This window comes from Oncorhynchus tshawytscha, linkage group LG09 (assembly GCF_018296145.1).
Source record: "Oncorhynchus tshawytscha isolate Ot180627B linkage group LG09, Otsh_v2.0, whole genome shotgun sequence".
In the NCBI taxonomy this organism is placed as follows: domain Eukaryota; kingdom Metazoa; phylum Chordata; class Actinopteri; order Salmoniformes; family Salmonidae; genus Oncorhynchus; species Oncorhynchus tshawytscha.
The window spans coordinates 81,032,282-81,054,089 of NC_056437.1; the positions used below are offsets into that span (position 1 = coordinate 81,032,282).

The 21,808-nt window shown below is 46.3% G+C and overlaps 1 protein-coding gene across 1 annotated transcript; it reads left to right on the plus strand.

Moving 5' to 3' along the window:
• Positions 1 to 741: 741 nt before the first annotated feature.
• Positions 742 to 17,545, plus strand: LOC112234629 (transcription activator BRG1). Its single transcript, XM_042327630.1, is given in 31 exon segments — positions 742 to 995; positions 3,204 to 3,461; positions 3,649 to 3,784; positions 4,488 to 4,913; positions 5,151 to 5,249; positions 5,523 to 6,076; positions 6,727 to 6,900; positions 7,014 to 7,190; positions 7,338 to 7,388; positions 7,747 to 7,877; positions 8,125 to 8,179; positions 8,644 to 8,907; positions 9,103 to 9,266; positions 9,509 to 9,575; positions 9,719 to 9,829; positions 9,959 to 10,201; positions 10,295 to 10,408; positions 10,516 to 10,623; positions 10,751 to 10,837; positions 10,958 to 11,004; positions 11,120 to 11,286; positions 11,550 to 11,713; positions 11,917 to 12,183; positions 12,483 to 12,560; positions 12,795 to 13,013; positions 13,129 to 13,391; positions 13,544 to 13,652; positions 15,983 to 16,084; positions 16,282 to 16,420; positions 16,880 to 17,016; positions 17,325 to 17,545. Coding segments are annotated over 30 exon segments (4,902 nt in total). The 5' UTR covers positions 742 to 995; positions 3,204 to 3,245; the 3' UTR covers positions 17,358 to 17,545.
• Positions 17,546 to 21,808: the final 4,263 nt, after the last annotated feature.

A 21,808-nucleotide genomic window follows, 5' to 3' on the forward strand; every position in this document is an offset into this window, starting at 1 on the left:
GTTGTGCAATGCAAATGGCTAAAACAAGCCTACATACAGGTTGGAATTCGCAAATACAAGGTCAAAATCCCAAATACTGGAAAAAGTGTGATTCATTAGGTTACATGATCACTACAGTAGCCCCATGTGGCTGTAAAAATATTATGCAATTATATGTCCATTAAATAACACACATATTTAGATGGTGGAATAGGCCTAGCCTAAATCATGTTTACTTTCTATTTTGCAGCTCAGGGATTATTCTAGACAAGGCTCTTCTATGTCTTTATAGTATCATTCTCGCACAAGTCATTTGCTGAAGGCCCAGGCCTTTACTACGCCATCTACTGAGTGGCGAGCCCGAGTGCCGCTGCGGTCTAAGGCATTTACATCTCAGTGCTAGAGGCGTCACTACAGACACCCTGGTTCAAATCCAGGCTGTATCACAACCGGCTGTGATTGGGAGTCCCATAGGGTGACACAATAGGCCCAGTGTCGTCCGGGTTTGGCCGTCATTGTAAATAAGAATTTATTCTTAACTGACATGCCTAGTTAAATAAAATAAAAACGAGTGTTGATATCGGCAAATGCTTTTTTGACATTGCACATTTTATTCAGGCAGAAAAAAATCTATGTAAACGGAGCTCAATTAATTTAATTGTTACTGTCAATGACTACAATCAACAAGGACCCCTCATCTTATTTTACTACATGTAATGGTGCTGTTCTGTAATAACTTGTACACCCATCCCCCACGTCGACATACTTCGCCCGCATTCTTCTCTGCAATGGGGCCTAGACTGGGCATGCGTTGATTTTCCAGTCGTTCATGGGGGATGAACGTGTAGGGGGGCGCTCTTGTATCACCGTTGCTGTAGTGAAGGCCGTTCCTTGGCGATACAATCAGACGAGAAGTGGGGGTGGTGAGAGAAAAAATGCTAACAGGCTAGGTCGCTCTTTGTTTCTGGGCTAGCGTTGGAAATCGAAGGGACCTATCGGCGAAGGGTGATTTCAATGTAAGTCAGATTCAAAAGTTTTATTTTTTAAGACTTCCTCGATGGTATCCTTATTCAGCTTATTGTTACATAATTTCAGTTTCTTTTGTTTATCGTTGGAAGGAACGTTAGTATCTAGACCGACATTTTTTTTGTCTAGTCTGCAATGCAGACTGGCGGCAGAGTGAAATGAATGAATTGTGTTTTTTGTAAATGTATCTGTCTAGCTAGAGCGGGGGTACGGGATGCAGGTTGGATCAATCAACTGAAATGATTAACTTTAACTCTCTTGCTGCATCTCCAAAGTCAGCAAAATAACCCAATTCTCACCATACATTTTGTAACGACAGCATGTTCGGCTAGTAGAGACTATACCAGCTAACGTTAGCCAACTGTCTGGCAGTGTTTCTTTGTGTTTTTAGTTTTCATGTTATACATTTATTATTTTGCTAGAAAACAATGTTTGTTAGCACATCACATGAGTGAATGGTTTCTAACCTGTGTTGTAAACGGAACTGAGTTACTATACATAGCTAGCTTTCTAGCCAGGTCAAGCTATGCTAACTACACCGTACACCACATTAGCTTAGCATCCGTTAACTGTTTTTTTATAACGTTGGTTAGTTAGCTTCTATAACTAAATATTAAGCAAGTAGTTAACGAAGTCTTTAATTAATTAGTTAGTTACCGCAATTCAATTGCTACGATTACCAACTGCAACCGGCAACTATGTTCCACTAGCTAGCTAAATATCCGTGTTTTACTAAAGCTAGCTAGCTTAAGTCAAGTCGCCGGTAGCAGGGTTTACAGTATCAAGCTACTACTGTCTCACCAAAGAGAATGCATCAGTCCTTGGACATAACTGTTAACATAACAATATCTAGTGAGGAGGAACGACAATAGATTCCACTCTCAATCGTTTAAATAGCTAGCTATAACGTTACTCGTCTCACTAACATGAATGTCATGATGTCGACAACTTTACCCACGCATCATGGTTGCTGTTTACCTTTTATGTTGTTTATTCTGTCGGGAGTGTATGGGGGTTCTTTTTATGCATGCAGCTGCTGCTGGGCAGCATCGTCTGAATCACCTCGTCTAAGGTTTTCAAACAAGAACTCTCCTCATTCTGTCAATCGCCACACACTGGAAAAACATATTTAGTCATTGGAGCATATATCTGTCCAACTATGTATGTGCAATTATTATATTTGAGGAAAGCAATTATTATAAATGGTATACTTTTATTAATTTATTTGTGATATGTGTTGTATTATCAAAGGCGGACCACTTCATGTAATCATCCAGAGGTTTTTAGGTAGGCCTGTACAAACTGAAGATAAACAGAACATTGGTGTCTTTAAACAAATCAAATGCTTCATAACGAACAGGTGTAGACTAACTTCCCAACAATGTAGAGAAAAATATAAAAGTAATTTGAGGAATAGCCAAAATACACAATGAGTAACGATAACATGGCTATATACGAGGTTCCCGTACCGAGTCGATGTGCAGGGGTACGAGGGAATTGAGGTAGATAGCTATGTACAAATAGGTAGGGGTAAAGTGACTAGGCAACAGGATAAATAATAAGCAGTAGCATGTTGAGAGTCAGTGTGGCTGATGTGTAGTTGCCTACACTCACACTTTTGTCTTAAGTTGAGAATGCTTGGGCTAATATCTTGACAAAATGAGCCACCTTGTGACTGAAGCAGAAACTGGCTTTCAAATAAACTAACTCAGGAGCTGTGTGAACTGTGCTTTCAGGTTCTACCAGTCTAGTGTCTTAATTTCTACTTTTTTCTTATCCTACTTGTGTATATTTGTGCCAGGTGTGCATATTAACGCAAAACATACTCAAATGACTACAAAAAGGCTATCTTGAGAATTGGATCTTGTTATTCAAACGAACTGGTGTAATTTGGGTAATTTGGGCACATCCGAGAACCCAAAGCTCAGAGAACACAAAGTCCATTTGTGGATGATGGCTACATAGAGATCATCTGGTACGCACTAGGGCTGGGAATTGCCAGGGACCTCACAATACGATATCACGATTATTCACGATACAACAAAAAAGGCCTCCCTATTTAAAAAGATCATGGACAACAAGCTATGAAGGAAAACCACTGGAGATTTGGTGCAGGTACAGCCAACTAACACAAACAAATATTGTGAAATTTGTCAACAACTGAGCACAGTATCATCTGTAATTTGTCCTCTCTGCAGAGTGGAGCTTGGTGCTGTCAAATTCTCAGACTCAGCTGAGAGATGTCCACCCCAGACCCCCCCATGGGAGGGACGCCTCGGCCGGGCCCCTCCCCAGGACCGGGGCCTTCTCCAGGAGCCATGAGGGGACCCAGCCCTTCCCCGGGCTCTGCTCATAGCATGATGGGACCCAGCCCAGGTCCCCCAGCCTCTGGACACTCCCACCCACAACAGGGGCCCTCAGGATATCCTCAGGAGAATATGCATCAGATGCACAAAGTAAGACAGAAAATGGGCATATCCATAACTGTAATGTATGTCAAATGTCTTCTATGGTCTGCGGTACCATTTTATGATACTTTTTTTGCATTAATCTATTCATCCTTTACTGTACATAAGAAATGTATGTGCTTTCTAAGTAGGACATGCTTATGTCAATGTATTACTGTGTGTTCTCTTCTCCCAGCCTATGGAAGGCATGCATGAGAAGGGCATGTCTGATGACCCTCGCTATGGACCAATGAAGAGCATGGGCATGAGACCAGGTGGAGGCCACATTGGAATGGGACCCCCTCCTAGCCCCATGGATCAACATTCACAAGGTACCATACCATGGGGTACTGATTAGATTGGATAGAGGAAACATTGACTCTGTTATTGAAGGAGCTTTACACAAAAGGTTAATGATCTAAATATGATGCTTATGATTTTAGACTTAAGCACAATTGTTTTTAAAGCTGATTACCCGAAAATAGAATGCTAACTTGTGTAGACTTGTGTGCACTTGTACTGTGAACTCAACCAGCTAGTTTCTCCTCTTTCACTTCTGTCGTTTTGTTGGGTAGCGTGAGCAGCAGACGCTCAGTGGAGGGGCGGGGCATGAGGCTTCTCCTTTCAGACAATGCTGGTGGCAGCTGTCTGCTACAAAACTACTCAGTCACCAAGGAGAGAGGGACAGAGGGGCTGTTGAAATACTGTAACTGTGTTTTTCTGTTGACTGTTCTATCCTGTATTGACTGGTGTGACAGAGTGCGAGGCTCAGCTGTAATGTGTGCATGTCTGTTAGACTGATTTGTAAAGTGTTTGTTTCGCCAGTCCAGCTCATAATCATAATACCAGTCTGGATTTGGTTAACATTTCGTCTAGTCTGTTAGCATCCATTCTGCCACCAATTTCAATGTATCTAGCCATTTTAATGGTCATTCAAATCAGTTCCCCACTGTTCTCAGATAAAGGGACAGTCATGCCCTACCATTCCCAGGGAAGATTACTTTTCTCACCTGTGCTGTTGTCTCTCCTCCCCAGGCTACCCCTCTCCACTGGGGGGATCTGAGCACTCTCCCAGCCCTGTGCCAGCCAACGGCCCTCCCGCTGGCCCCATGATGCCCTCTGGCCCAGGTGTCCCCATGGAGGGCGGTGACCCCCAGTCCATGGGCCAGCAGAACCGTGTTGGGGTCCCAGGTCCAAGTGGTGGTTCTGGGCCAGGCGGGGTTGGGCCTGGTGGACCCACCCCCTTCAATCAAAACCAGCTACACCAGCTCAGGGCCCAGATCATGGCCTACAAGATGCTGGCTCGCAGCCAGCCCCTACCAGACCACCTGCAGATGGCTGTGCAGGGTAAGAGGCCCATGCCAGGGATGCAGCAGCAGCCAGGGATGCCCAACATGCCCCCTTCCTCTGGGCCTGGAGCGGGGCCTGGACAGCCACCAGCAAACTATAACCGACCTCATGGTGAGGGGGGTGGGTGTACAAGGTTATGCTTCAGTCTGTCATTGAGTTTTGCAACCCTATGAATGACACACAAATGCTGTCTGTCTCAAATAAATAATTTGAATGCTTAACACGGACCCCTGGTGGTGAAACTACAAACACATGTTCTCAGTTCAGGCACCATTTTCTACTTTAACTAGACTTCAGTAGGCATGAATGCCCAGGTAGTGTCTGATCATATCTTATGTCATCTTGCAGGAATGTTAGGCCCAAACATGCCTCCTCCAGGACCCTCAGGTGTTCCTCCTGGTATGCAGGGCCAGCCCACCAATGGCCCCCCTAAACAATGGCCCGAAGGTGAGCCTCAAGTTGACCCCTGGGCAGTGATTTACCTGTGTGTGAGAAGGCACTAGTCTGTAGTGTTTTTAGTCCATGTTCTTCTCTTTCCTGTGCTGATAATTTCACCAGACCTATCACAAGGGTTGGCCGTCATTGTAAATAAGAATTAGTTCTTAACTGACTTGCCTAGTTAAATAAAATTAATACACACATATTGAACAGATAATCATTGCACCAAAACATTCTGTGGAATGGTAGAACTAATACCTCTTTCAATGCCATATATTCTAGGGCCCATGGTGAATGCTGCTGCTCCATCCAGTGCCCCCCAGAAGCTGATTCCCCCTCAGCCCACTGGCAGACCCTCCCCTGCTCCCCCTCTGTGCCCCCTGCTGCCTCCCCGGTAATGCCCCCAGACCCAGTCCCCTGGGCAACCCCTCCAGCCCCCACCCATGGTGCTGCACCAGAAACAGAACCGCATCACGCCCATCCAGAAGCCCCGTGGGTTGGACCCAGTAGAGATCCTCCAGGAGAGAGAGTACAGGCTGCAGGCTCGTATCACCCACCGTATCCAGGAGCTGGAGCATCTACCAGGGTCTCTGGCCGGAGACCTGCGCACCAAAGCCAACATCGAGCTCAAGGCCCTGAGGCTGCTAAATTTCCAGAGACAGCTGCGTCAGGAGGTAGTGGTGTGTATGCGTCGTGACACGGCCCTGGAGACGGCCCTCAACGCTAAGGCCTACAAGCGCAGCAAGCGGCAATCCCTCCGCGAGGCCCGCATCACAGAGAAACTGGAGAAGCAACAGAAGATTGAACAGGAGCGCAAACGACGCCAGAAACACCAGGTACACAGAAGGGTCGGGGCAGAAACGCCAGGTACACAGAAGGGTCGGGGCAGAAACGCCAGGTACACAGAAGGGTACACAGGGGCAGAAACGCCAGGTACACGGGGCAGAAACGCCAGGTACACAGAGGGGTCGGGGCAGAAACGCCAGGTACACAGAGGGGTCGGGGCAGAAACGCCAGGTACACAGAGGGTCGGGGCAGAAACGCCAGGTACACAGAGGGGTCGGGGCAGAAACGCCAGGTACACAGAGGGGTCAGAAACGCCAGGTACACAGAGGGGTCACAGGTAGGGGTCGGGGCAGAAACGCCAGGTACACAGAGGGGTCGGGGCAGAAACGCCAGGTACACAGAGGGGTCGGGGCAGAAACGCCAGGTACACAGAGGGGTCGGGGCCAGGTACACAGAGGGGTCGGGGCAGAAACGCCAGGTACACAGAGGGGTCGGGGGTACACAGAGGGGTCGCGCAGGTACACAGAGGGGTCGGGGCAGAAACGCCAGGTACACAGAGGGGTCGGGACAGAAACGCCAGGTACACAGAGGGGTCGGGACTGAAGTTCACAATCTAGATGTCAGGTGATCCTCACATCTTGTGCCTCCAGTGCTTTGCGTTGTATTGTATAGACACTAATATTCTGAGGTTTTTGTGTAGGAATACCTTAACAGCATCCTGCAGCATGCTAAAGACTTCAAGGAGTACCACCGCTCTATCACAGCCAAGCTCCAGAAGGCCACCAAAGCTGTGGCCACGTACCATGCCAACACTGAGCGTGAGCAGAAGAAGGAGAACGAGCGCATTGAGAAGGAGAGAATGAGGAGGCTAATGGTGAGTGACCACACAGCTGCATGCTCGTTTACACAATCACTATTAAATAGCCATAGATCTACTCTCACACCCAGTGCCTCTAACACCTGTAGTCAATGTGTGTCCTTCTCTAGGCTGAAGATGAAGAGGGCTACCGTAAGCTGATTGACCAGAAGAAAGACAAGCGCCTGGCCTACCTGCTGCAGCAGACAGACGAGTACGTGGCCAACCTCACCGATCTGGTCAGAGCCCACAAGGCTGATCAGGCCCTCAAGGATAAGAAGAAGAAGAAAAAGAAGAAGAAGAAGAAGGTGAAGCCAAATGTTGAAAGTGCATCTTTCTGAAGTTCCATTTGTTTTATTGTGTTACCTTGTGTTTTACTGCGATATGCGGCCCCCTGTGTTTACGTTGTTGAGCCTGTCATTGTAATATGAGAAACTGATGTTCATGTTCCCTAGAAGCCAGAGAGTGGGGAGGGCCAGCCTCCTGCCCTGGGACCCGACGGAGAGGTGAGTTTCAGATCCCAGTGAAAGATTTGGTCTGATAAAATCCAGACAATTTCCCCCCAAGATTTTTTACAAAGTAATCTTCTCTGCCATTAGTTCATGAAGAACAATATGATGAACGAATGTAAGCCCCATCACTCAACATTTGAACTAATAGGCCCTTTTCATGTCTGGTAATAGGCCATTTGCCTCATGGTGTGTTGATAAGAAACTGAAAAGTAGCATTGTTTCCAGGCTCCCTGTTTTTCACAAGGCCACAGGAATACTTGTTTAATTTACTATGAAATTATCATATTGACAGGCAATAATATATCACACAGTTTCCAGTCAATTTCTCACTCACTCCCTCATCCACTCTCAGCCTCTGGATGAGACCAGTCAGATGAGTGACCTGCCTGTGAAGGTGATCCATGTAGATAGTGGGAAGATCCTGACGGGGCTGGATGCGCCCCGGGCTGGCCAGCTGGACACCTGGCTGGAGATGAACCCTGGGTCAGTTAAACACAGCTAGCTAGAAGACACGCTTGTTTACCCAGACTGTGGGAATAATAATAATAATAATTATGATGACGACACGAGTCTGAGGAATGTGAAATACCATTTTCCTTGGGAAAGGATGAACATTGTACAATTCTAAATGCCTTTCACACTGTTGCTTAGCCATAAGTACATAAACACTGTCATCGCAAAACAATTTCATCGGGGATCACAACTAATCATTTTAACTTTTCTCCTGCAGGTATGAAGTGGCTCCTCGTTCAGACAGCGAGGACAGTGGCTCAGAGGAAGAGGAGGTATGTACCTTACAGAGACCGCAATGCTCTCCTTACCCCCCACTTTCCCCTCTAATATATGTATATCGTAAACCTCAAGTCACCTTTAAATAAATGTAAGCAGACCGCCGTGGATGAGACCTTGCGTATGGAGTCTGTTCAGAGGCGTACCACTCTTGCCTTGGGCTATCAGAAACTAGGCCATTGCCAAGCCCAAACTAATGTAACCCTTTCTCTGCATTGTGTACTATAAAGCTTATATTAATGTAAATCAAAACATATTGTGCTGTAAATATCTTTACTGGATCTTTTCCAGATAAATCTTAATCCTGACCAGTTCATGGGACAAGCCGTGTTTTAGTTTCCATAAAGAATATTTTATTCCGATTCGATAACGTCTTTTGACTTGACCTTAGCTGAGACAATTTGAGCCAGGCTGTGTGGCGTCTGTATTTGAGTCCATCCTCTTGCTCTGTACCCCTCAGGAGGAAGAGGAGGAGCCCCAGCCCTCCCAGGCTCCCACTGAGGAGAAAAAGAAAATCCCAGACCCCGACACAGAGGACGTGTCCGAGGTCGACGCCCGCTACATCATCGAGGGAGCCAAGCAGGATGTTGATGATGAGTATAACAGTGCCGAGGCGGCGTTCGCCCGAGGCCTGCAGTCTTACTATGCTGTGGCCCACGCCGTCACTGAGACGGTGGACAAACAGTCCACGCTGCTGGTCAACGGGCAGCTCAAACATTACCAGGTACACAGTCTACCCACGTCACAGTAACATGATTTCACATACACAATGCATGCTGTAGTGTTTCATTACCTTTCACAATGCTTACAAGAAGTAACGAGGTCAAAAAAGAAGAGATAACACATGACCAAAACCATGTCTACCTGATGACCATGTGAGACAGTAGAATGACTGGTTTGTGTCCCTCTCACATCTAAGATCAAGGGCTTGGAGTGGCTGGTGTCTCTGTACAACAACAACCTGAATGGGATCCTGGCTGATGAGATGGGTCTGGGCAAGACCATCCAGACCATCGGCCTCATCACCTACCTCATGGAGCACAAGCGCATCAACGGTCCCTTCCTCATCATCGTGCCCCTCTCGTGAGTCCCTCTGCCTCTCCTTTCCTCTAGTCACTTCTCTGCTCCTTTATAGACTGGGACTGATGCAGTATTTCTGTTGTTTCAATCGAGATGTTCTGTAATTATACAGATACAAGCCCAGAAGGGCTGTTATAGGTATTTTCCACGGTCATAGATATTTTTGCCTTGTTTTATGTCAGTGCGACTTGAGGTGGACAGAGAAAGTGTATGTTTAGCCATTTATCTCCCGTCTTTGTTTTCAGAACTCTGTCCAACTGGGTGTATGAGTTTGATAAGTGGGCTCCAACGGTGGTGAAAGTCTCTTACAAAGTGAGTAGCCCCTTTCAACCCTTCTTCCAGGGTGAAGTTTGACAATTGCATAGTAGGTGGTCCGCATGTACATGTGAATATCCTTTGATTACAGTGTTCTGTAGATGTAAAGTTGATGTGTGTTCTACTATGTCTCTGTCCAGGGCTCCCCACAGGCTCGCCGGGCATTCCTCCCCATCCTGCGCAGCGGCAAGTTCAATGTACTGCTCACCACCTACGAGTACATCATCAAAGACAAGCAAGTGCTGGCTAAGGTAGGGACCCACCTCTTCAAATCACCCTGTGCAATAGTACACCGCCTTAGAAATGGCCCTAGTCAGACAGGTGAACCTATGGAAACTTCCATTTCATCTTCTCACGCCACTGTACTCTTTCCCTCTCAGCTGCGATGGAAGTACATGATAGTGGACGAGGGCCACCGTATGAAAAACCACCACTGTAAGCTGACTGTGGTTTTGAACACCCACTACCTGGCCCCGCGGCGTCTGCTGCTGACCGGCACCCCGCTGCAGAACAAGCTGCCGGAGCTCTGGGCCCTGCTCAACTTCCTGCTGCCGACCATCTTCAAGTCCTGCACAACCTTCGAGCAGTGGTTCAACGCCCCCTTCGCCATGACCGGAGAGAAGGTGAGTTAGTCGGGGACGTGGAGAGGGGTGTTCTGGAGACATTGGGGTCATCATGGCTGGACTCTTACCCCCCCCTCTCTGTCTCGACCCCAGGTGGATCTGAACGAGGAAGAGACCATCCTGATTATCCGTCGTTTGCACAAAGTGCTCCGCCCCTTCCTGCTGCGCAGACTGAAAAAGGAAGTGGAGTCCCAGCTGCCTGAGAAGGTCTGACTCCTGTCAATCACTTGGCTTTCAGTATCCAAGGACAATGAAGATCAATCAATTGATTCTTTCTGTTCTCTCGTTCGTGTGTGTGTGTGTGTGTTCCCCAGGTGGAGTATGTGATCAAGTGTGACATGTCAGCCCTGCAGAGAGTGCTGTACAGACACATGCAGGCTAAGGGTGTGTTGCTCACCGACGGCTCTGAGAAAGACAAGAAGGTAAGGAGGAGTAGAGAACCCCCTCACTGCTCTCCATACACCCCCTAACAACTGACTGGGGGTCAGTTATACTGGGCTGTTTAGATGGGTACTACAGGATGACTAAGTGCGGAGTGTTGTGTTTCAGGGTAAAGGAGGCACCAAGACCCTGATGAACACCATCATGCAGCTGAGGAAGATCTGTAACCATCCCTACATGTTCCAGCAGATCGAGGTACAGTGCAAGGGCCCACCTCAACTCTTCCATGAATTGAGAAGAGATGTTGACTGAAGTGTAAGATTGTGGTAAAAGCTTCTCATTTTAACCGAGTAGTTGTGATTCGTCTGTTCACAGGAGTCCTTCTCTGAGCATTTGGGATTCACTGGAGGCGTAGTGTCTGGGTAAGCAAAGCATCTTGGCGTTGCATGTTGATGCTTCATGGTGCTGTGGTTGATCTTACTATGTGTGGCGCGTTCCCTCATCCACCCCTCTGTTCTCGTCCCCTGCCTCCTCCAGACCTGACCTGTACCGCGCCGCTGGGAAGTTTGAGCTGCTAGACCGTATCCTGCCCAAGCTGATGGTCACTGACCACAAGGTCCTGCTCTTCTGTCAGATGACTTCCACCATGACCATCATGGAGGACTACTTTGGCTGGCGCAACTTTAAGTACCTGCGTCTGGACGGTGAGAGGCGGGATAGGAGAGTTATTTTGGCTGGTGCTGGGGAAATAAATTCAAGACAAATTCCAGAAGTATTTTGTACTATGAGAAATACAGAACTATGTGTAGGGTTTGTTTTGTACTTGTAGTATGCAGTTTATTAGAACACAATGGCTCAACATTGTGATGTGGGGAGGCTGGTGTACGTTCACGAGCTCATGTTACTTGCATCCCTCCTGCTGTTGTCCTGGTAACTGGTAACTAACACCATTGGTCGTTGTCCATAGGAACCACCAAGGCTGAGGATCGTGGGATGCTTTTGAAGACCTTCAATGACCCCGCCTCTCAGTACTTTGTGTTCCTGCTCAGCACCAGGGCCGGCGGGCTGGGCCTCAACCTTCAGTCTGCTGACACTGTGGTCATCTTTGACTCCGACTGGAACCCACATCAGGTTCAGCTCATTACCCTCTACTGTCTACTGTAGTATTATGATCTAGGAATCTCACTGGAGTTATTGATATATATTTAGAAAACAGCTAGGATTAGTGGCTATTGAGGTGATTTTTGTGAGATAACATAGCCAACTCCCATGTCCTGCCCTCCCCCTAACTCTGATCACTCACACCTCTCTTTCTCTCTCCCTCCCCTGTACAGGATCTGCAGGCCCAGGACAGAGCCCACCGTATCGGGCAGCGGAACGAGGTGCGTGTGTTGCGTCTCTGCACCGTTCAAAGTGTGGAGGAGAAGATCCTGGCGGCGGCCAAGTACAAGCTGAACGTGGACCAGAAGGTCATCCAGGCCGGCATGTTCGACCAGAAGTCGTCGAGTCACGAGCGCCGTGCCTTCCTGCAGGCCATCCTGGAGCATGAGGAACAGGACGAGGTCGGGGCCCCGGGGGGCTGGCGCGCTGGGGGGGCGTTGGTGGGTGTGATCATGACCGTCCACCACACTACCCAACCACCCACACGCCTCCCTACGGTTGAACCTTTCTTTACTTTTCTCTCCTCCTCTCTACCTTCTGGATTTAGCGGCTGTTCCTTTTTTTAGGTTTGGTTTCCCCTCTTCTCCTCTTCCTGCGTTTTCTTTAAAAATGCATCATGTGCTACATATTACAATGCACTTTATATGATACTAACATAACTGTTAAGCATTCAAGAATTCTAGTTCAGAGACTGAGGCACCACTAACAGCCCTGTGTTCACCCTTTCTATTGTCGACAGGAGGAGGACGAGGTGCCTGATGATGAGACCGTCAACCAGATGATTGCCAGAAGCGAGGAGGAGTTTGACCAGTTCATGGTCAGTCCCATAGTTCTTCAGGATTTACAGTAATGTAGTCTTGAGTCTTGCTTGAGGCAACTGGAGGTTTCACGGTCAACCTTTAGACTGAAGACTGCCTTGTTGGAGGCTTTGAAACAACCTCAAGTCTGATATAAAATGACACCCATGCATAGACTTAAGGTGGAAATCTACCATTCTTCAACAGTTTTTTTTTTTCCCCCTCTTTTCTTACACTCTACCTCCCCCCTCCAGCGTATGGACCTGGACCGGCGCCGCGAGGACGCCCGCAACCCCAAGAGAAAGCCCCGTCTGATGGAGGATGACGAGCTGCCCACCTGGATCCTAAAGGATGATGCCGAGGTGGAGAGGCTCACCTGTGAGGAGGAGGAGGAGAAGATGTTTGGTCGCGGCTCTCGCCAGCGCAAGGAGGTGGACTACAGCGACTCACTCACAGAGAAGCAGTGGCTCAAGGTCAGCTATCCAGCTGTTGTAGTCGAAAAATAATTTAACTAATAATTGAAAGTCCTATAACTGAGATCTATGGTCTATGACCTGCAATGCTGATGTGTGGTTTCCCCTCCAACAGGCCATAGAGGACGGTAATCTGGAGGACCTCGAGGAGGAGGTGCGTCACAAGAAGACGACCCGGAAGCGCAAGCGAGACCGTGATGACATGCCCGGCTCGGCCACGCCCAGCTCCAGCGGTGGTCGCAGCCGTGACAAGGATGAGGAGGTAAAGAAGGCCAAGAAACGTGGGCGCCCTCCAGCTGAAAAACTGTCCCCTAACCCCCCATCCCTCACCAAGAAGATGAAGAAGGTGGTGGACACTGTCATCAAGTACAAGGACGGGTGAGTTGGTGAGCTCCTATGTCTGGATGACAACTCAGTGAAGGTCAGAACATGACAACATACACAAACACAACCTGTTTTGTCATGTAGTGGTCAGCAGAGCATGTTGAGGTGGACTAATCCCGGAGTTTCCCTGTTCTCCTATTTCACAGCAGCAATGGGCGCCAGCTGAGTGAAGTCTTCATCCAGCTGCCCTCGCGCAAGGAGTTGCCTGAGTACTACGAGCTCATCCGCAAACCTGTCGACTTCAGGAAGATTAAGGTATGGGGCTAACACTTTAATATATCGGTTAGAAGACTAAATCAAATCAAACTTTTTGTCACATGCGCCGACTATAACAAGTTTAGACCTTACTGTGAAATGCTTACTTACAGGCTCTTAACCAACAGTGCAGTTCAAGAAGAGTTTAGAAAATATTTACCAAATAAACTAAAGTAATAAATATAACAATAAAATAACAATAAAGAGGCTATATACAGGGGGCGCTGATACCGAGTCAGTGTGCGGTGGTACAGGTTAGTTGAGGTAATTTGTACATGTAGGTAGGGGTGAAGTGACTATGCATAGATAATAAATAGTGAGTAGCAGCAGTGTACAAAACAAATGAAATGAAGGGAGGGGGGGGGTGTTAATGTAAATGTGCCCTCTTCATGACTGTCTTGGTGTGTTTGGACCATGATAGTTCGTTGGTGACGTGGACACCAAGGAACTTGAAACCCTCGACCCACTCCACTACAGTTAATGAGGGCCAGTCCGGACCGCTTTTTCCTGTAGTCCACAATCAGCTCCTTTCTCTTGCTCACGTTGAGGGAGAGGTTGTTGTCCTGGCACCACACTGCCAGTTCTCTGACCTCTTCCCTATAGGCTTTCTCATCGTTGTTGGTGATCAGGCCTACCACTGTTGTCATCAGCAAACCTAATTATGGTGTTGGAGTACAGGAGGGAACTAAGTACACACCCCTGAGGGGCCCCAGTGTTGAGGATCAGTGCGGCAGACGTATTGTTACCTACCCTTACCACCTGGAGGCGGCCCGTTAGGAAGTCCAGGATCCAGTTGCAGAAGGAGGTGTTTAGTCCCAGGGTCCTTAGTTTAGTGATGAGCTTTGTGGGCACTAAGGTGTTGAACACTAAGCTGTAGTCAATGAACAGCATTCTCACATAGGTGTTCCTTTTGTTCAGGTGGGTAACACTTCATGGCTACCAACGTGAGTGCTACAGGGCGGTAATCATTTAGGCAGGTTACCTTCGCTTCCTTGGGCACAGGGACTATGGTGGTCTGCTTGAAACATGTATGTATTACAGACTCGGTCAGGGAGAGGTTGAGAAATATCAGTTAAGTCACTTGACAGTTGGTCCATGCATTCTGTGAGTACACCTGGTAATCCGTCTGGCACCGCGGCTCTGTAAATGTTGACCTGTTTAAAGGTCTTACTCACATCAGCTACCGAGAGCGTTATCACATAGTCATCCAGAACAGCTGGTGTTCTCGTGCATGATTCATTGTTGCTTGCCTCGAAGCAAGCATTAAAGGCATTTAGCTCGTCTGGTAGGCTCGTGTCACTGGGCATCTCGCGTCTGAGTTTCCTCCGCGTCTGTAGTCCGTAATAGTTTTCAAGCCCTGCCATATCCGACGAGCGTCAGAGCCGGTGTAGTAGGATTCAATCTTAATCCTGTATTGACGCTTTGCTTGTTTGATGGTTTGTCTGATGGCATAGCGGGATTTCTTATAAGCATCTGGATTAGTGTCCCGCTCCTTGAAAGCGGCAGCTCTAGCCTTTAGCTCAATGCGGATGTTGCCTGTAATCCATTACTTCTGGTTGGGATCGGTACGTACGGTCACTGTGGGGGGACGTCGTCGATGCACTTATTGATGAAGCCGAAGAATGAGGTGGGATACCCCTCAATGCCATTGGATGAATCCCGGAACATATTCCACTCTGTGCTAGCAAATAGTCCTGTAGCGTAGCATCCGCTTCATCTGACCACTTACGTATTGAGTGAGTCACTGGTAGGCACTTCCTGCTTTAGTTTTAGCTTGTAAGCAGGAAGATAGAATTATGGTCAGATTTGCCAAATGGAAGGCAGGGGAGAGCTTTGTATGAATCTCTGTGTGTTGAGTAAAGGTGGTCTAGAATTATTGATTTTTTTTCTCTGGTTGCACATGTGACATGCTGGTAAAACTGATTTAAGTTTGCCTGCATTTATGTCCCCGGCCACTAGAAGCGCCGCTTCTGGATGAGCATTTTCTTGTTTGCTTATGGAGTTCGTTGATTGTGTTCTTAGTGCCGGCATTGGTCTGTGGTGGTAAATAGAAGGCTACGAATAATATAGATCAGAACTCTCTTGGTAGATAGTGTGGTCTACAGCTTATCATAAGGTACTCTCCCTCAGGCGAGCAATACCTCGAGACTTCTTTAATATTAGACATTGCGGGAATCGACTAGGGAATCGCATTCAGTAAAACAGTCCTTCTGGGAGGTTAGAGGACTGACAAGTCACATCTAGCTGTCTAGTTCTGATCTTTTCAGTCCTGTGTTGTTCTCTACTAGTCTGATCACTATTCTGATGTCCTCTCCTCTGTTCCCCTCCAGGAGAGGATCCGCAGCCATAAGTACCGCAGCCTGAATGACCTGGAGAAGGATGTGATGCTGCTGTGTAGTAACGCTCAGACCTTCAACCTGGAGGGCTCTCTGGTGAGTGTCCGGCAACAGGGAGGGAGTGAGTGGAGGACAGACCGTTGTTGGGCATGATAAGACAACGCTGTGTGGGTGCTGGGATATGGAGGGCCTTTTACAGCCCAATGTATTACAGATCTGAGTAGACTTGTCACAACCTTTTTATGGTGAATTGAACCTCTCATACTCTGAAGAAACGTCTCTCACCCCCCCAGATCTATGAGGACTCCATCGTACTTCAGTCAGTCTTCACCAGCGTCCGGCAGAAGATTGAAAAGGAGAAGGAGGAGGAGAGTGAGGGAGAGGAGAGTGAGGAAGAAGAGGAGGAGGTGGACGAAGGCTCTGAGTCTGAATGTGAGTGTTACAGTATTTACATATGCACTTAGTGTCATAGTCCACTGTCAAAAAGGCAATCTGCCGCTCAAACAACAACGCATCCCACCCTCCCTCCACCGGTGTTTGGTAAATAGCTGACTGATGGGGCTGTTGAAACCACTCTCAAATTCATAGACTGAGCTATGAATACATAATTATAGTTTTAACCATGTTTTGAGGCTGTACAGTGTTTGTTTACTATTACATTGTTTACAAAGGAGATAAACAAGATTATATTTTGGGTTCTGGTGGAATGTGACAATTTAACTTATATTCTTCAAGAATCAATGGGTGTAAATTCATTTAAAAGTCCAAAAATAGATGTTGCAATCAGGGATTGCCCCTTTAAACTATTTAATCATTTGTTGTACTTTTGAGGAATTGTATACTAATGGATTTGTGTCCATGTTTCTTTCTTTATCTCTCCCTCTCTTTTAGCTCGTTCAGTGAAGGTGAAGATTAAACTGGGGAGGAAGGAGAAGGAGGGCAGAGGGAAGGGCCAGCGCCGGAGAGGCCGTGGCTCCCGGGCCAAACCTGTGGTGAGCGACGACGACAGCGAGGAGGAGCAGGAGGAGGTAAGACACACACAAATACATTGAGACACTACTTAACTGTCAATTTAAACTTCCTATCGAAGCGGTCTACTGTACTGACTGAAGTTGACCTCTTCTAAGCTCTTTGCACAGAAGGCTGTCTAGCAACACTGATTAACGTATGTAACTCAGAGCAGCAGTATTTAAAAATAAATATATTTAACACTTACCTTTGTTTTCAGAAATGTTTTCTTAAACGTGTACTCTACAGTAGACTGGGCTTGTGATCAACAAGATCTGTTGTATTGGGTTGTAGGATTAAGTGTTTTTTCTTCTGGCTTCTGTTTCAGGCGGGTTCGGTCAGCGGCAGTGAGGAGGACTGAACTGAACCACTCCTGTTCTGTGAGGACCAACGGCCCACTGACACCCTTGACTGGAACTTATATATTTTACCTAGATTCTATAGCAGGGAGACAAGCCAGTGGAGAGGGGCCTAGTTTTACCTAGATGAGATGATTTTTAGTGAGAGAAATGTATTCCATAATTAAAATACACCATCAATTTAAAAAAACACAAATGATTAAAAACACTTACATATTTAAGCAGGCAATCCTGGTATGAATAGCTGGACTGTGTCTTTTTGCCTTGTTGTTTTCTCATGAAAGTGATTTAAGGTGGACAAGGTTTGATTAGCAGACTGATCGTGGACCACAGGGAGAGTTTGCTGACTTTTTAAGTGAGTTTGTTTTGTTTCCTTTGAGATGGAGCTGTGTGACCGGAGTCGCTGTGGTTTCTAAGTCCCCTGAATGCATGTCGTTTGGTCTGTGGAAATGCACCTGGGTGTGTCGTTCTATTATATCTCTGTTTAATTTAAGAATACAAGTGAGATAACGGTACGTTCCCCCTTAGGCCTTCCTCCGGCTACGAGTGAGAAGGGAAGGGCGGGACTCTGTCTCGCGTCTGTGTCACTGGATTCCAAAAAGTACAATAAAGGCGTCTCGTAATTAAACTTTCCTCACTGCTGTTGTCTTTATTCACTTTATGCACTACACATGATTGATTGCTGTATCCTAAATGTGCTGGAAGGAATGAACTTGTTAAGCCATCTTTGACTACCTGTAGTTATCTTGTATGTACAGTAGATGGCCCTCTCACCTTGACCAGATAACAGTACTGAATGCCTCTGGATGAAAAGCCATGGGTTGAAAATGTAGGTGTTTTGTTGATGTTTAGGTTGAGGATTTTCTCCTTGAGTCTGAACTGTAAACATGCTGACCACTAAATGAACGCTAGTTTGCTATGATAAACTGAATTATATAAATTATGTATTTTAGGCCACAGTGCTTTTAAAGGCTTGTAGCACTCACAGTTGTTTTTCAAACAATGTTACTCTGGGCTTGTGTGAGATCCTGCCAGGGCTTCCATGCCTCTGATCTCAGATACACATCAGTTTCTTCTTCCTCAGGTCACTCATTGACCCTGCTGTTTTTCCCGCTCCCCCTCACACTGCTTTGTTCCAGCCATGGGCTCATGTCATAACACCTGGACAAATACTTTTTTTGTGTGTGTGGAAAGTCATTTTTCAGTGGAACGTTTTTGAATGGATCTGCAGTAGAGTCTGTTCTCTCCTCAAATGGTTTGTCAACTCATTTTAAGTGACTCTAAAGAGCTACCGTCACCGCATTAACCATGATGGCAGAGATTCTGACTGCACTGAGACCAACCTCTGACTAGCCTTATTATCCTATGTGTATATAGGTTAACATGGCCGGTTTATTTTGTGATTTAAAAAAAAAAAGTCATTGATCAGAAATACATTCCAATAAGAAAGCTTCTTTGCTAGGATGGATGATGGTCAAGAGTGGTGAAGTTGAGGTGAAATCTGAAGAGACATGGAAGATGGGCAAGAATGTGATGGTTGAAACCAACAGATCAGTGTACAGGATTAACAGCTGGCGCACCACAGGGGTGTAAGGACCAAGTAGCCAATGGAACAGTTCCTCTCACTGCTCTGTAGGCAGAGGAGACGGTCTGTTATGAACAAGGGGTGTGTCATGGATGTGAGCTGTCTTGAGGGGTTGAGTGGAGGGCAAGGCAGAGGGGCTGCAACCAGTGGTTATGTTTCAACATGTATCTGCACAAGTTGTCTCACATTGTCATATCTCCAAGACTCGTGACATACGAGAGAAAGCTGGATAGCAAGGTTCCAACAGAAGTGACCTTGAGTGTTGGACACATCAGACTAGTTAGTCTACATGCCAAGAACCTAGTGCTTTCCTCATTTTAACTTACTATAGTACATCTAGTGCAAGGCACCCAATGTCTACGCAGCATATGCTTCCCAGGTCTGTCAAGATGGATCTCTGGGCCAACAGGCTCTACTGCAGCTGGAGGATCCTGATCTGACTCTCATGTCTCCTCTCTTGTGAGGGAGAAAGGACTCTCATTCCCAGCCAACCCACTGGACACACTGGTTGAATCAACGTTGTTCCAATCTAATTTGTCAGCGTGTTGTGATATGGAAAATACATTGGATTTGAAAAAGGTCATCAATGTAAACTGTTGTTTTGAGGGTGAAATTTCAACCACAGGATTTTGTTATCATGGTAACCAAATTCCAAAATAGATTAAACTTGTATAAACTATGTAGAATACATTTAAAACAATGTCAGATCTTCAAAGTTATATCCACTATCAGAAGAAAAAACAGGCTGGTCAGAACCCCTTACTGGAGAATTAATATGTCTACAGTAACCCTTTGGTCTCCCATCCAGGGCTTTAACCAGCCCTGCTTCACTATCTTGGTTTTCCCTGACTACTACCAATGTGCTATTGTGGGAATGATTGTTGAGGGATCTTCGCCTGAAAAATGAAATACACTGAACAGAAATAAAAACGCAACATGCAACAATTTCAAAGATGTTACTGTGTTACAGTTCATATAAGTAAATCAGTCAATTTAAATAAATAAATTTGGCCCTAATCTATGGATTTCACATGACTGGAAATACAGATAAGTATCTGTTGGTCAAAGATACCTTAAAAAAAAGTAGGCGCGTGGATCAGAAAACCAGTCAGTATCTGGTGTGACCACCAATTGCCTCATGCAGCGCAACACATCTCCTTCGCATAGAGTTGATCAGGCTGTTGATTTATGCTACAACTGTCAGGTGGATGGATTATCTTGGCAAATAGAAATGATCACAAACAGGGATGTAAACAAATTAGTGCACAAAATTTGAGAGAAATAAGTTTTTTGTGTGAATGGAAAATGTATGGAATCTTTTATTTCAGCTCATGAAACATGGGACCAACACTTCACACGTGCGTTTATTTTTTTATTCAGCATTGCTAAAAAAATCATTCCAAAGGGTAGGTTTAACAGAGCAAATTAAATGTGACCAGACTTTATCACTCATATTCTCCTGAGTGGCGCAGCGGTCTAAGGCACTGCATCTCAGTTCTAGAGGCATCACTACAGACACCCTGGTTTGAATCCAGGCTGTATCACAACCAGGCTGTGATTGGGAGTCCCATAGGGCGGAACACAATTGGCCCAGCGTCGTCTGGGTTTGACTGGTGTAGGCCGTCATTATAATAAGAATTTGTTCTTAACTGACTTGCCTAGTTAAATACAAAACAATATACAGTTGAAGTCGGAAGTTTACATACACTTAGGTTGGAGTCATTAAAACTTGTTTTTCAACCACTCCACAAATTTCTTGTTAATAAACTATAGTTTTGGCAAGTCGGTTAGGACATCTTACTTTGTGCATGACACAATACATTTTTCCAACAATTGTTTACAGACAGATTATTTCACTTACAATTCACTGTATCACAATTCCAGTGGGTCAGAAGTTTACATACAGTAAGTTGGCTGTGCCTTTAAACAGCTTGGAAAACTCCATAAAATGATGTCATGGCTTCAGAAGCTTCTGATAGGCTAATTGGCATAATTTGAGTCAATTGGAGGCGTACCTGTGGATGTATTTCAAGGCCTACCTTCAAACTCAGTGCCTCTTTGCTTGACATCATGGGGAAATCAAAAATAAATCACCTCAGAAAAATATTTTGTAGAACTCCACAAGTCTGGTTCATCCTTGGGAGCCATTTCCAAATGCCTGAAGGAACCACGTTCATCTGTACAAACAATAGTATACAAGTATAAACACCATGGGACAACGCAGCCGTCATACCGCTCAGGAAGGAGACGCTTTCTGCCTCCTAGAGATGAACGTTCTTTGGTGCGAAAAGTGCAAATCAATCCCAGAACAACAGCAAAGGACCTTGTGAAGATGCTGGAGGAAGCAGGTATAAAAGTATCTATATCCACAGTAAAACGAATCCTATATCGACATAACCTGAAAGGCTGCTCTTCAAGGAAGAAGCCACTGCTCCAAAACCGCCATAAAAAAGCCAGACTACGGTTTGCAACTGCACATGGGGACAAAGATCGTACTTTTTGGAGAAATGTCCTCTGGTCTGATGAAACAAAAATAGAACTGTTTGGCTGTAATGACCATCGTTATGTTTGGAGGAAAAAGGGAGAGGCTTGCAAGTCGAAGAACACCATCCCAACTGTGAAGCACAGGGGTGGCAGCCTCATGTTGTGGGGTGCTTTGCTGCAGGAGGGACTGGTGCACTTCACAAAATAGATGGCATCATGAGGATGGAAAATTATGTGGATATATTGATGCAACGTCTCAAGACATCAGTCAGGAAGTTAAGCTTGGTCACAAATGGGTCTTCCACGTGGACAATGACCCCGAGCATAGTTCCAAAGTTGTGGCAAAATGGCTTAAGCACAACAAAGTCAAGGTATTGGAGTGGC